At 33.7% G+C, this 16,743-nt stretch overlaps 2 protein-coding genes across 2 annotated transcripts; one reads left to right on the top strand and one right to left on the bottom strand.

Moving 5' to 3' along the window:
* Window positions 1–1,739: 1,739 nt before the first annotated feature.
* On the top strand, window positions 1,740–2,276 carry LOC108858401 (uncharacterized mitochondrial protein AtMg00810-like). The gene has a single exon (XM_018632331.1). It carries the CDS (start codon window positions 1,740–1,742, stop codon window positions 2,274–2,276), a length of 537 nt encoding a protein of 178 aa, XP_018487833.1.
* Window positions 2,277–3,835: 1,559 nt separating this feature from the next.
* Window positions 3,836–5,153, bottom strand: LOC108860981 (uncharacterized). Its single transcript, XM_018634818.2, has 2 exons — window positions 4,930–5,153; window positions 3,836–3,965 (listed from the first exon to the last, which is right to left on the bottom strand). Exons 1-2 carry the CDS (start codon window positions 5,126–5,128, stop codon window positions 3,949–3,951), a joined length of 216 nt encoding a protein of 71 aa, XP_018490320.1. The 5' UTR covers window positions 5,129–5,153; the 3' UTR covers window positions 3,836–3,948.
* Between the last annotated feature and the right edge of the window lie 11,590 nt (window positions 5,154–16,743).

Below are 16,743 nucleotides of genomic sequence, written 5' to 3'. Positions count from 1 at the left end.
GTTGTGGTGTACTAGACATTGTGTTTGTTTCATTCTAGATCTAGGCTTAAATAGTCGTAGTGCTATGTATTGAGTCTGTGGTTCGCGGGTTAGCATCCCATACTTCACTGAGTGACTCCCCTGGTTCTCACCCCTCTTTCTTTCCCCTTTCAGGTGAGCCGGATAGACATGAGTGATTACTATCGGATTGGTGCTTTTGGGCGTTTTCTTTATTTCTTTTTTTAGACTTCCGGTTTTATACTTTACTGAGATTTTGAGATTTATGCTACTATTTGGATTTTATGCTATTTATTGGATTTATGGAGGATTGAGATTATTTATGCGAAGTAATAAATGGAGATTTCAGGATTATTTATTTATTATTTATTATTATTATTATTATATTTTGGAAATGCGGGTGTTACATAATCATTATCAGTAAACTTAAATTTTACTACTTATTCATGCTTTAACTACTTTTAATTTTATTTCATCATGAATAGAAAATGGACATGCACGAACATTGGATACTTACAAGAGTATATTATGTCAGAAAACACGAAGCAAATTGGCCTCACCTGACACTTGTACAAAGAAAAATGGTGATGTGTTGTACGAAACGTCTTGCAAACATGAATCTATAACCAATGGAAGTTGTCAAATACTTCCAAAAAGGACAAAAAAAATTGCTATTGCTACAGTTACGAATGCTAAGGTGTCTAAATCCACAGGCATAACAGTGTATGAAAATTCTTCGTCAGTATAACTACTACTTGATATCAATAGTTATTATGTTGATTTGTGTAATAAATTCATCTGTTAATTAAATAAGTAATCAAGAAACATGTATAAATAAGAATATCAATATTGAAGATATGAGAAAAATTCTTTCAAGATTATAATGATAAAATAAATTAAACGAAAGAAATATGGAGAAGAAAGAAAAGACATTTTGCTTAATATTGTCGTTCTAAAAAATTCAAAGATAATGTAGGAACATGCCTAAGACTTACGGTAGAGTGGAATGAATTTTTAGTCTCTGTTTATTGTTAGCCTTAGCCTACAACCTCAAATGGATCAAATTGGTGATGAAGTATATTTTCTAAGTTATTATGTTTTAATAAATGATCAACTCCATTATATGTTTGTATCAGACTGTGGTTTAAGATCAACTCTATTGTATTTTCTAAGTTACATCCACTTTCTCCTTTTCTGTTTGTGTTAAGTACAGAAGGATTATCTCATCTCCTTCAGAAAAAAAATGATGGGTTTACTGAAGGAACTAGTTTTGGAGAAGAACATATATTAATTAATCTCATTCTGTTCTTATGCATCTGACATTAGTCAAAGCCAAAACCTTCTAGTCCGGTTTGTATTCTGTTTGTTTTTTTTTTTGGTTTGAAAAAATCGAATTATCTTAGTTTAGTTATTTTAAGAAAAATCGTCTTTTAAAACATAAACAAATGGTTATGATGATTTAATGTTGGTGAATATTTTATTTAAATTATATAATATTATTAATAAATAATAATATACGCATAATTAACTTTATTGATATGATCTTCATATTTAAAATGTTGATTTTATTAATTTAATATTCTATTTTAAGTTAAAAAGTTATTTTTCTTTTTTATCAAATAAATTAAAACATATTTTTTACCTTTTTGACAAATATGTTTGTTAATATTTAGTTATTTATAAAATTATGGATTAATTTTTTTTATTACTTTTATTCTAGATAAAATATTGTTACTATTGTCATGATAAGAGGCTTCAAGCGTGAGATGTCCACCATCTTTGAGATGAGTGATCTAGGTCTGTTAACCTACTATCTTGGCATTGAAGTACAACAACACAAAGGTGGGATCACGCTTAAGCAGCATCGATACGCGACTAAGATACTTCAAGAAACAGGAATGCAGGACTGTAATGCAGTACATACACCAATGGAAGCTGGTCTCGTGCTATCAAAGTCAGAACATGAGCAAGAAGTCGATGAAAAGGAGTTTAGAAGATCTATCGGTTGTCTTCGGTATCTGTTACATACACGTCCTGATCTCGCTTACAGTGTAGGTTTGTTGAGTCGCTATATGCACAAACCGAAGAGTTCACATGCGGCAGCACTCAAGCAGGTATTGAGATATGTGAGGGGAACTGCAAACTACGGTCTGTCATTTGAGAGAGGAACAAAGATGGAGCTGGTTGGCTACAGCGACAGCAGCCATAACATCGACGAGGATGATGGACGAAGCACAACAGGTCACATATTCTACTTGAATACGTGTCCTATTACATAGTGTTCTCAAAAACAAGAGACAATGGCTCTGTCATCCTGTGAAGCTGAGTTCATGGCAGCCACCGAAGCCGCTAAGCAAGCTATATGGTTGCAAGAACTACTAGAAGAGATCACGGACAAGGCGTGTAAGAAGGTGACGATCTACATTGATAACCGGTCAGCTATTGCACTCACAAGAAACCCAGTCTTTCATGGGAGGAGCAAACATATACACAAGCAATACCACTTCATTAGAGAGTGTGTTGAGAATGAACAGATCGAAGTTCATCATGTACCAGGTGTGGAGTAAAAGGCGGATGTTTTGACAAAGGCGCTTGGAAGAATTAAGTTTAAAGAAATGAGAAAACTGGTTGGAGTTCAAGAGATAGAAGACTTCGAGTTTAAGGGGGCAAATGTTGAAGATAAACTTGAAGATAAGCTTGAGGATTAACTTGGAGTGCAAGTCATCATTATCCTAAGAGTATTAGGATTCAGATAAACATAGTTCTAATGAGTTTAGGACTTATCTTGAGTATATATAGAGTTGCAAGGGTGTTGCAACCTTTAAGAGTTTAAGAGTTTGTGTTTGAGAAGCTTAAGATTTTTGAGTCTTTCCTTAAGGGAGTTTAATAAAGAGAGTTCTTGGTTGAGTTATATTTTCGGATCAAACAATATGGTTTGTGTGTGTGTGTATTCCCTGGCATCTAGTGAACGCTCATGGTTTATGTTGTCTTTTGCAGCTTTGCAGCTACTTTTAATGAGAAGATGATCCGGACCATTAGGCATTTTTCGCCACATTTAGCTGCAAAGATGAGACCTCCCCACATGTGAGTTCTTTTGATTTTGATCTTCATGGAAAGATTACAGAAGCTTATCTCTACATATTTATTACCACTTGTTTCAGGCCCGTCATTCGTTTGTGGAATCAATGTAAATGTAATCTAGTTTGATGTATTGGCGTAAAATGCGCTTTTGGTATTGTAATCTTATGTATCATATCCAAAAACCGGTTGCAGATTATATGGTTGCGATGGACGTCTGAGTAAGTTATCAACACTTGTTTTCTCAGATTAGCGAATATAGTGAATTTAATAATTTTAAATTCCTAAAGATTCTATATTGGGTAACATCATTGAACATATATTTTAAAATAAAATCCTTAACTATTTTAAAAGCAAAAAAAAATATTATATTGCTAAGGACTCTAATGGTGGGTAATACCATTGGAGTTGCTTTTAGGAGTGAACAAAACTTTTTTATTATAATATATTTGATACGAATGAGCCGTTGGTGTAATGGTAAAGAAATTTCTAATAATTATTTTGCTATTCAGGTTTAACTTTTGTAGAAATGAACTATTTACATTTTGCGTTTTTGGTAAAGAAGTGAAACCATTAGTTTGGCGGAAAAATATTGTGGATATGATCTATGTGATTATTTTATTTGTTGAGAAACTGGATTGAAACGACTTTTTTTTTTTTGGAAACGACTAAAATCTTTTATTGTATTCATTATTCAAATCGTGTGTTTCCTTTTCATCTTGTTCCCATGTATGAAGAAATAAAGTAATTTTCAATTGCTATTTTTATTTATTTAATAGGGTTACACAGTTGATGCCATAAGGATATAGAAGTAGAAGCAATTTGAAAGTCCCAAGAATCCAAACACTGATTCATGACTTTATTTCTTCTATTCTATGCGTTCGCTCCCACTGCACAGAGTAAAAACCATCAATTATAAAAAAACATCAATTATATAATTTATGATCAATTCTATAAAATATTAGTACTCCATTTGTTTTATAATAAATGTCACTTTTAATTTTTTTATTTTATTTTAAAACAAGTGTCATTTTATAATTTTAATGCATATTAATCTATTATTTACCTTTTCGAATAACTAATACTCCCTCTGTTTTTTTTTAAGATTCATGTTCTAAGAAAAAAAATTATTTTAAAAAGATACATTTTTTACTTTTTCAATGTATTATTTAATGAAAATCTGTTAACTTCAAAAAAATTAATTGTGTTTATTGGATTTTTATTGGTTAAAGATTATGAAAAATTGTTATTCACAAAAATCAATGCATTTTTAATGTGATTTCTTAATATGTGTGAAAAGTCTAGAATATGTATCTTTAAAAAACAGAGGAAATAGAACTTTATTTAAATAATTCTCATTTAATTAATTATGCATTAAATAGAAATATATTAGTCAATTATACAATTTTTTTAATCTTCGTGAAAAGTATCAAAGCGATATATATATATTGAAACTGGTTGTCAAAAATATATACAAATATATATAATACGTCTCAAACAATATCTTGTGTTTCGAAGAATATTGTGATTCTATTGATGGAAAGAAACTTTTTGACTTTTTGTATTGCATTTAGCCGGACAGATGTTGCAATCATCAAATTATCATTCAGACTATTCATAATATTTACACTTTTAAAATAAAAAGGATATTCGATAAGCACTCAGACTCAGCTATTGATTTGAAATAGAAGTGTAAATTAGTACAACTTAATCTAAAAATATATTCGTTGATAAAAAAAGAGGACATGTATTTTCTATAGTTTGAAAATATCTCAATAATCATAAAAATATATTTGTTTTGATATATTTCCAAAAAAGATCATCTTTTTGTTCAAAAATCATTATAAACGTCACCTTTTATAGAAGGTGATAAGCCGCGGCATCCACGGTAACAATTCTGGAGGCATATGTACGGAAGTGCGCCGGTGGTGGCACAACTTTGAATGCAATCTTCATGGCATTGTTGCAATGTTTCTCCATTGACTTGTTTCATTGCCGTTATCATCGCCACCACAAATAATATTGCAATCATTGAGTTCCATTTGGCACCCATATCTTTTGTTTTTGTTTTTGTTTGTTTCAAAGATGTTATTATCGTTTTGCATGTGAGAGAAGTAATGAACAACATCCTCTATTTATAAAAGTGACTTTTCTTCATCCTATCATTAATATTCTCTTCTTCCTTGATCTAGAAATTAGCAAATTGTTTGACCAAAAATAAGGAAATCAGCTACTAGTTTCACAATGATAATGGAAGGTTGACTAGAGTTTTTGACCAGATTGTTTGACTTGAATTGTCTTCAGTCATGATTAAGAATCTTTTACACTTGGAAACAATTTTCCACTTTCCAATTATACTACAAGACACTTAGGGGGAGGGGTATTGGTAATAGAATTCTCATGAATTTTGAAAATTTTGAGAATTCATTGTTATTAGTTCTTGGATTTCAAAAATCTTAATAGAATCCATTATTATTGGTTTAAGAATTTTTAAAATCCATTTAAATCCTTTGTTATTCAAAAAATCTTGTTATTGTTGATTTTCTAATTCTAAACAAATCTATTGTTACTGGGAGATGAATTATATTCATTTTTACTCATAAAAGTCAACTTTCAAAATATCATATGTATCCATGTGATTTTCAAAATCCATGTGATAACTCTTTTAATTCATTACAACTTAAATCCAAAATATATGTCCGAACTTATAATTTATTAAATTTATATACCTTTACATTTTTGAATGTATAATTATTATTATATTGTTTTATCATTTTTGAATATACAATTATATTTATAAATATTAAAAGTTTGAAAATTGAAAATAGTTTGAAATTTTATTTTCACATTTCAAAAATAATTTTCTTAAAAAAAATTGAAAAATCCAATTTTTTATAAAATGTTTGAATTTAAAACATATAATTCAAAATTATTTTTATTATATCTTTATTACTCTTTATATGTCTATAAGGCAAATTTGCCTCTTTAATGAAAACTCTTTTGGTAAGCCTAATTGATTAAAATCTACATCAATCTAAAGAAGTTATGATCAAATTTGATAAGTCAATCTACATTATAACCTCTTTAAATTAATAATCTATAAACTAATATATACAAAAATCTCTTTAAATTGATAAGTCAATTTAAAGAGGTTATAATGTACATATTGATAAATTAATAATCTCTATAAATTAATAAAAAATTATAGTTTTAGTGTAGTCCCAACATTATTAATTTATAGAGGTTCACTGTATATACAACTTTCACAATCCACATAATCTTTAAAATCTATTAACTCTTAAAATTCACAAACTCTATACAAATTCACTTTAGTTTATGTTTTCAATCTACTGCTTGAGACCCAATTTCACTTGTCAAAAAAAACTTTTATGACCTTGAACTAAAGAAAAAAGTGAACTTTGATTTATGATCCCTTTATCTTTATAGTTTGTAATGTACTAGCTGTTTCTTTTTATTACACAAACCTCTTTCCTTTTTTTTTTGTTTTTACTTTATTATTTTTCTTACTTTAGTTTATGTTTTCATTTATTTTTATCTCAAATTCTAAAATATATTAAACAAAAATAATCGTTATAATAAATTATTTATGAAATTCTCTATCTTTTAAGATTCAATTTTTTAATCTTTTTTTTACTTTACCTTTTTATTTTTTTATTCTACTTTATGTTTTTATTTACTTTTATCTCAAATTCTAAAATATATTAAACAAAAATCATTTTCAAAATAAATTATTTATAAAATTCTCTATCTTTTAAGATCCATTTTCATATATATATTTATTATATATTAATGTGTAGACAAAATTTAATGTAGACGTGGACACCAAAGCGAAATATTGAGTAATTGTGGACATTGACAACTTAACACAAAAGCCCTTGATTGATACTTTTAAAAGTTTGTTTTTCCCCATAGTTTACGGGAAGGAAAAACCTACTAAACATGTTTCCATAATTACTCCCACTATCACCGACACCGTTCATGCCACCACCATGATCGAGTTCCAATTCCAACTTGCTTCGTCTCCTCTTACGAACCGCTGCGGTAAACTTCCCACGTGATCACATCAAATCCAACACAACTAGCTCTTGATCTACGATAAGACAACTTGATCATAGCTTCTCATCCATTGGAGCTCGATCTTAGCTTTTTTATCGAAAATCGAGAGAGTTGCGTTGGATTGGATGTTTTCACAGGGGAAGTCTTCAGCAGATTGGTGTATAGTGGATACAAAGATGATACTTTAGTGAGTTGGGACTAGTACTCAATCGTGGTGGTGGCTCGGTGGTACCACTAACGGTGAGAGTAACGGTGGAAATGTGGTTAGTGGGTTTTTCCCTCCCAAAGACTATGAAGAAGAACAAACTCTTAAAAGTATCATCCAACTACCTTCATGTTAAAATGTCCATGTCTACAACTAGTCTATAATTCTACTATCCACGCTTTAGTATCCACATCCACACTTAATTTTGTTTACACTTTAATATATAATAAATATATATATGAAAATAAATCTTAAAAATAAAGAATTTTATATATAATATTTTATGAAAAATATTTCTATTTAATATATTTTAGAATTTGAGATAAAATTAAATGAAAACATAAAGTTGAATAAGAAAAATAATACTATTCTATTTCTCATAAGGGTATAGTTGTCTAAAAAATCAGTTGACCCCACAAGAAAATGTTTCACATGTGGAAAGTGTCTCTAAGTGTAAATAAAACTCAAAATGTGTCCTAGAGAGTAATTGATACTTGCTCAAATTACCTTATAGCAATATTACTCTCATCGAAAGAGGTCAATTGTAGTACTTAGGGATCGAATCCACAAGGAGCTGAGGAATCAATAGATCTTATCTTAACTAAGCTAGGTTGAAGATTATTAATTGCAGTAAATAAAAGTAAACAAGAAAACTGGTTTGAGAAGGACAATTACTCAAGATGATTGGATGGGTTTTAACTAGTATGATTTAAAGAGTTAGATCTAAGGTTACTATTCAGATTATCATGATTATAGAGGTATGATTTCCTATATGAGATACTTGCATGATATTCAAGAACCCAACAAAACAATAGCCCAACTGTCGTTGTGGCCATCTAATCACTAGAACCGATGAAACACCTCTGGCGAGTCATAAATTAGGGTATCGATCGACTTGCAGTCGCATGTATCAATTGACTTGCTGTCGCATGTATCGATCGATATGCTGTCACATCTATCGATCAATTACTCTATAGGAGTATCGATCGATGCGCAACTAGTAAGCTTTATCGTGCGTAGGTTGAATACAGTTCACCAAGCAATCACCCAGCCAGCTGTCGCTTGTTCCAAGTGAATTGCTGGCTCAGAAAAGATAGATCCAAGGATTTATATCTTTGTATTCATGTGTAGGTTAGCTACTCCTACACAAGCATTATGCATGATCTTCTAAGATGAATATTGCATGCTTAGGTAATAATATTTTGGGCTAATCCCTCATACCTATTTGAACCCTAAATCTAACAAAGATGTTTACTCAGAAATAGCCAAGAAAAACATAAACATAATCATAAAAAGCTTCATAAAAATAAATAGATAAATAATGGTGTTCAAGAACGCTCTCAATTTGGCAACTCTCTCTCTCTCTCTCTCTCTCACCAAAAACTATGAAACTAACGCTATTGTAAAAACCGTGTCTGTGGCAAAACACATAGGCAAGACTTAAATACTAGAATAATTAGGTTAAAACACGCCAGGGGCATTATGGTAAATAGATGGTGTATTGGGCTTCAAGTCGGCTGTGACCAAATCCGTGCTTTTGCGGTTAAGTGTCGATCGATAGCACTGAGTGTGCATCGATCGACGCGCGTCTCTCCTTGTCGACCTCGTGTGGTCGATACAGTCTTTCTCGGGTGTAAACTCAAAAATGCTCCAAAATCATCATCTTTCTTCCATTAGCTCCAGAACCTATAAATATGCAATATAGACCCAAAAATGGATATAATATATCCTAAAATACTAATATACCATGACTAAAAGTGGGTTAAATTCATGGTATATAACCTCCCCCAGACTTAACCTTTTGCTTTTCCTCAAGCAAAAACAATTGGTAGTCTTGGAAAAGGTTTGAAAACAGCAAGGAGTCAATATGTCTATCATTCTTAATCATATCTTTCTACTAGTGCAATCCAAATCATAGACATCCTAATCACAAAAGTGCACCATACAATATCCTAGTCTAGCAACCAAATTCTCCTAGTCAACAACTTAACCAATCATGTCTAAGATTCTCTCTCCTAACCTCAATTCTTGCATAAAATAAAAGTGTAGGCTTTACCTTGGGAGTATCGATCACAGGATGCAAGAATGTTCAAACAAGTATCTGGATATGCAGGTAAACAGTATTTCCTATTCTTTCGCTCTTCTAATTTCTCTCTCAGTCAATTTATTGACCAAGATTGGACATGCTTCCATGAATCAAGCTTTAATGGTTTTAGCCACCAAATCCTGTTCACTTATTTTTGACATATATCGTAGGATTTATATGAAGTAAGCCTTAATGGTTATAGCCACCAAGTCTTGTTCAAATCATTTACTTATAGAATTCTTGTGAGTCAAGTCTTAATGGTTGTTGCCACCAAGTCCTGTTCGAATTTTTTTCCTAATAATAAAATCTAAACAAATATCTCTTTTTTTCTCTTTTTCGATTTTTTTTTACTCTATTTTATTCTACTCTATCCTTAGATTTCGAAATTGAGAGAGAAAGATGTAAATATACAAGGCTTTACCTTCCAGGCTTGTTTGAAGAATCCGATCCCATGTATACTAAGCCCCAAGACAAGCAGGTGATGTCAGTATTAGGTTGGAGGTCAGCTTTGGTTCCTTCAAACAATCTCAGTAAGTGCAAACATAGTAGACATGTTGATGCACTTTAGTATTTCTAGCACTTCTGTAATCAGTAAATCTAAAACTGGTTTAGAAAATGATAAGCTAAATATCAATAAGATCATTGTCCCCTTCTTGACTGAATAAAAACTTTTTGAAAAACATTTTATAAAATACTCTTTCCTTCGCAGAGAAGAAGAGCCCGCCCAACATATTTCCCACCCATTCATCCCAACAAGATCACATTCAACACTCTAGGAAAAAAGCACCAGTCTCAATCAGATCCCCAACTCAGAAAAAGGCAAATCGATTGACACCAGCTACTATGCATCGATCGATACGACAGTTTCAAACACATGAGATGATTGCCAGGCACACTGCTACCAATTTTTGCCTTATAAGCTACTACACCTTCCCAACATGTGGAAGAGTTCAATGGGAACCGCGAGGAAGAATGAGCTACAGAGCATCAAGGAGTTCCCACTGGAGATGGATCTCCATCACATGGAACCATACTACCAGAATTGATCGACACTAGACCTTCAACATCGATCGATATCCATCGAAGACGAGGAAATCATACACAAGAATCCATCGATATGCATCACAACGCATCGATCGATACGAGTCTAACCGACCTTGAAAAATGAAAATCTCAAAATTGAAAATTTGGTTGGTGATTACTACTATAAAAGGATTTCTGTGGTAAAAGCAATATCGCAAACCCTAGAAGCAGACAAGATGCATCATCCACCTTCCAACCCTGAGCTGTATGGAGAAGAATTCAATTGCAATCTTCCCCATCGATAACACAATACGAAATTGATCGACGATCATTCCTCGACATCGATCGATACTCAACCCTTACCACCCGCTTTACATAATGATAATAAGTTAGATTGTGGATATCTAACATCTGATGAGTTTTGTATTTTCAGGAAGCCAGAAGGCAAAGAACGAGCTAGAAAAGAGTCCACCTAAGCTATACCATCAGATCCTTATAGCAGAGAAGAGATGGACAATAAGATCACAGAAGTCCACATCATGCAAGAAGACTCACTTAATGATTTCAAGTGGAGGCTTGAAAGTGTTTACCATCCACTCAATGACAAGGTTACTTGGTTGACCAAGTCTATGGAGTGCCTTGCAGATGACATTAACATCATAATGAAGCAGAAAGTTTATGGAGAAACTCCAGCATGGAAAGAATGGATACCTATGCCATCGACATTGGCCGATGACAGATGGATACCATAGACCGACGTACCTTACCCGAGATCGATCGATACCAGCTTCAGGCAATCGATCGATAGACGCTTTACAGCATTGGAAGACAAGTTATATTCTTTTGAAGAAAGAATTGGTAGTTCCTACTATCCTATGAGTGATGATATGGACGCACTAGCCACACGAATGGATGCTTTGCAGCAGGAGATGGATATGATTCAGAGACAACTCGATTTTCACCAGAAGACGTCTCCATCGATCGATACAGATACTCGTACATCGATCGATAATCAACAAGCAACAGCCAAGATCCACCATGTATCGATCGATAGCAACACTACCACACTGATCGGCGACAAGAATCCAGCCCCTTATGCTTCTATTAGAGAGGAGATATTCAACAGCATCAAGATGGATAACCCAATGGAAAGAAGAAGCTCGAAAGGAGAAACTTGATGTATTCTATTGCAGCCTTGACAAAAACCTTAACTTGGCAACCAAGAGAGGTGAATTATTGGAAAAAGAATTGGATTTGCATTGCAACAAGAAGGAGAAGCAAAAGAAGCAGTCAACATCGATCAATAGCGATGAAAACACATCGATCGTTATGGATACGAGCTCGAACAACGGCTGGAATACAAAATTCCATTACAAGCCAAAATATGGAGTTAGAGCTTATAATACCTATCAGAGAAAAAAGAGAAGATGGACAAATACAACAGAGGATCCAGACACTCAACAAGCAGAAGCTACCTACACCCAGGAAGAAGTTGACAAGATGATAGCTGAGATCTATGAAGCCTTACAATATTCAGAAGATGATTACTACAAGAAGCTTGATGACATATTATTTCCCTTCGACAGCAGCATCAATACTATGCACTCATGGATAGAGGGGATGTACAAGGAGATCAAAGCTATTCAGAGACAACTTGCAACTCTCCCTTCGGCATATAAATCGACCGACATGCCAACACTTGCATCGATCGATGAGGGCACCATGACATCGATCGATGTCGATACTACAACATCAATGGATACTGATACACCATCAGTCCGACAGAAAACCAACACGGACAGCATGGATGTGCTACATTCAATGCAAGAGGAACTGACAGATCTATCAGCGTACGCTTATGATAAGCTTGGAAAGCATCAGTTCAACATTGAGAACTTTGAGGAGAGGCTACAACTACTAACATACGAGTTAGAAGATATGCAAAAGAGATGGACCAGATCAGGTGATGCCATAAGAAGCTTCACTGCAACTCAGTCTACAGATGAAGGAGATGTTTGCTATCCAGCAAGCAACTGCTTTCACCAACACTAAGCCATTTAACCTCCAAAGTCAAGCTAAATGACTATAACAAAGCGTTGAGTGGGATACAACCCAATATTAGGTAATTCTACTTAGCTTTATTAATTACTAGTATTTATTTTCGTCTTTAATTTATGCAGGTTTTTTTAAAAATATATCATATTAGATGTTTGCCATCTCTATCGACCGACGCGACCAAATCGACACTGATCGACGACACTACACAGCCATCGATTGACACACATTCAACTACATCGATCGATATGTCATTCAACTACATCGATCGATGTTAAATTTTGCATTTATACTATATGGTTTTTACAAACTCCGATTGTTTTACACTGGGAACAGTGTAATTTAAGTCTGGGGGGATTACTAATGATTATCTACTATTATAAGTCTTATTTAAAATATTTTCAAAAGTTTTTATTGAGTTAAGAAAGGGACAATGATCTTATTTCGATTTATTACTTGTCATCTAACCACTTTCTATACCAGTTTTAGATTTACTGATTACAGAAGTACTAGAGATACTAAAGTGGATCAACCTGTCAACTATGTTTGCACTTACTAGAGTGTTTGAAGGAACCAAAGCTGACCTCCTACCTAATACTGACTTGAATTGCTTGTTTTGGGGTTTGGAATCAGATTCTTCAAACAAGTCTGGAAGGTAAGCCTTGTGTAGAAATGTATCCCTCTCTATTTCAAAATTTTAGATTAGATAGTTTTATTTACTTTATAATACAAAAGAACAAAAAAAAGGAAAAAGAGAAAAAGGAAAAAGAAAAAAATATATATAGATAATATTTAGGAAAAGAATTCGAACAGTACTTGGTGGCAATAACAATTAAGGCTTGATTCACAAGAATTCTATAGGTAAAAGATTTGAACAAGACTTGGTGACTAAAACCATTTAGGCTTGCTTCACAAAAATCCTAGGATATGGTGACCAAAACCATTAAAGCTTGATTCATGGAAGCCTGTCCAATCTTGGTCAATGAATCTGCAATGAAGTAGACTTTAACTGAGAGAGAAATTAGTAGAGAGAGAAGAAAGGAACTTCTTTTTACCTGCATGTCCAGATACTTGTTTGAGCATTCTTGTATCATGTGATCGATACTCATAAGGTAAATCCTACACTTTTATTTTATGCAAGAAATGAGGTTAGTAAAGGGGATTGTCAGAAGTGATTGGTTGAGTTGTTGACTATGAGAACTTGGTTGCTATACTAGGATATGGTATAATGTACTTTTGGAATTAGGATGTTTATGACTTGGCTTGCACTACTAGGAAGAGATGACTGAGATTTTAAAATTTTTTGAGTCCATGCCGTTTACAAACCTTTTCTAGAGAGACTACCATTTGTTTTTGCTTGAGGACAAGCAAAATGGTAAGTCTGGGGGTAGTTGATATACAATGAATTTGATCCAATTTTAGCCATGGTATATAGGAGTTTAAGGATAAATTTAATGCATTTTGGAGTCTAGATATCATATTTACAGGTTCAGGAGCAATTAGAGAAAATATGATGATTTTGGAGCATTTTGGAGCACTTTAGAGATTTCACCCGAGATGACCATATCGACCACTTGAAGTCGACACAGAGAGAGACATATCGAACGATACACACTCTGTGATATCGATCGATAGTAAACACGCCGAAGCCCAGTTTGGTCACAACCAACTTGAAACCCAAGATTCCATCTAATTACCAAGAAGCCCCTAACGAGTTTTAACCTAATACTTACTATTTACACCTTGCTTAAGTGTTTGAAGGAAGAGAGCCGTTTTAGAGATTTTTTACCATAGTTTTACAAAGACTTGTTTTGTGAGAGAGATAGTTACTATTGAGAGCTTTCTTGAACACAATTACCTTGTTTTCATCTATCTATTCTATGCAATTTTATTTAATGGTTATGATGTTTTGTTTAGCTATGTCCGAGTAAACACCTTGTTAGATTTAGGATTCAAATCGGTTTTGAGGGATTAGCCCCAAATATGAATACTCAGAATCAATTGATTCGTTTGCTGGAAAAATATCAGAAGTAGCTGCGAGAGCTGCAACCTTAGGCGAAACTTTCAAAAAATCACGGATGGTGAAGAAGTTTCTTCAAATTTTACCCAAGAATTATATACATATCATAGCATCACTCGATCAAGTCTTAGACCTAAATAAAACAGGTTACGAGGATATTGTGGGACGTCTTAAGGCTTATGAGGAGCGTATACAAAAGCATGAGAGTTACAACGACACTCAACATAATCTATTGTTTGCGGAGACTCCGAGGAAACCAATCCACAAACGAAACTTCAAGAGGCCGAGGTAGAGGTTGTGGAAGATGGTCTCGTGGCAAAGGCCGTGGTAGATTCAACACACTAGATCAGAACAAAGAGAAGAAAGACATATCTGAAGTTGTGTGTTATCGATGTGACAAAGCTGGGCACTTTGCTTCCACATGTCCAGAAAGAATAAGAGAGATGGAGGAGGCAAATATAGCGGACACAGAAGAAGCTGATCCAGCCCTCTATATGCACGAAATCCTCCTGAATGAAGAGGATGTCATTCCAAAGAAGTACGAGGCAGACGGAGCCGAAGATGGAGTATATGTACTTAAATCACGTTGCAAGTAATCATATGACCGGTGTAAAATCATTTTTCTTGAAGCTGAATGAAAACACAAAAGGAAAAGTAAAGTTTGGAGATGGATCTTGTGTAAACATCGATGGAAAAGGATCCATTCTTTTCAAGGCAAAGAATGGAGAACAAAAGCTCTTAACTGATATCTACTACATTCCCGGGTTAAAAAGCAACATCCTAAGTTTAGGAAAAGTTACCGAGTATGGCTGTGATGTTAGAATGAGACTTGATTATCTAACATTACACGACCCGAGCAGAAGGCTTATATTAAACGTTAAGAGAAATCCTAACAGACTTTACAAAACCAATCTCAAGATTGGAAAACAACTTGCTTTGTCGAGAAGGAGCTACGCGATGTGGTCTACAATGAGAGTGCTAGTTGGAATTCAAACAGAGACTATGGAGGTAATCCAAGCATGTTTCAAATGACGTGGGGAGACATTATTGAAGAAGGTGTTGGACCATATCATCCTCGAAACGAGAATGAAGACTCCAGTACGTCTGGTCTTGTTCAATCTCAAAATGAGCTAGAACAACAACTAGAAACTGAAGAAGCAGAAGACTCTGCTGAATGGATATTGGTGTGTATTGAGGAGATTAATTTGATCAACAAGACCAAGACGTGGATCTTAGTTGATAAACCAGCAGGAGTTAAAGTGTTTGGTCTTAAATGGGTTTTTAAGATCAAAAGAAGCGCAGATGGCACAATGAACAATTTCAAAGCAAGATTAGTTGCTGGTGAAGATAAATGTGCATACATTCTAACTAAAGCTTTAGCGCAGATCAAGTTTACTGAGATGAGAAAGTTGTTAGGAGTTCGAGACATGAACAACACCGAGTTGAAGCTTAAGAGAGAGAATTTTAGGTAAGCTTCAATAGCTTGGAGCATAAGTTTCCATTAAATAAGTCGGTTTAGGAAATAGGCAAATTAACATTCCTCATAGTATTAGGAGATATCTAATTACAATAGGAAAAAAGAAATATGAGTTATTTATTTGCTATATAAACACGTCTCTTGAGTTGTGAGAGATGTGATAGAATAAAGATTCAAGGTGTTTAGTTTCGACTTATTTTCTAAACACATAATAAAGAGAGTTATTCTTTATACAGAGTTTCTGTTTGTGTTCAAGCTAAGATCCGAAGTTACACACATCACGTTTTTGCAACTTTAAAGGGATCTGGAGTTAAAGATCTCAGCCAATATTTGATGGACCAAGCAGTAAAAAAAGCCATGGGAGGAAGATCCATTCACAATAAGTGAAGAAGTGATGGAGAATATCTCTTCTGAAGTTGTTAGGATCATAGGAAGTACCATATAGTGGACTGGAGAGAGCAGCGAGACGGGTCTCTGAGGATCAAACTGCATCTCATCACTCCTAAACTTAAACAACGCAAGATTCTTGTGGGCAAGAGCGGTTCCAAAATCGGGTAAGTGGCTAACAAGAGCACATGCTTGTTCTTTCAACTCAGTTATCTCATGACTGATCTTACTAAATGTTGCAGAAGGATATGAATAGAGGCTAATGAAGAACTCAGGAGAATAATGAATCGTAAATGTTGTGAACGGCCACAAATTAGGTTAGAAGAAGAACAGAGAAT

Source organism: Raphanus sativus, chromosome 5 (genome assembly GCF_000801105.2).
Source record: "Raphanus sativus cultivar WK10039 chromosome 5, ASM80110v3, whole genome shotgun sequence".
NCBI lineage: Eukaryota > Viridiplantae > Streptophyta > Magnoliopsida > Brassicales > Brassicaceae > Raphanus > Raphanus sativus.
The sequence above is the reverse complement of the archived record's forward strand: the minus strand, read 5'-3'. Positions and strand labels throughout refer to the sequence as shown.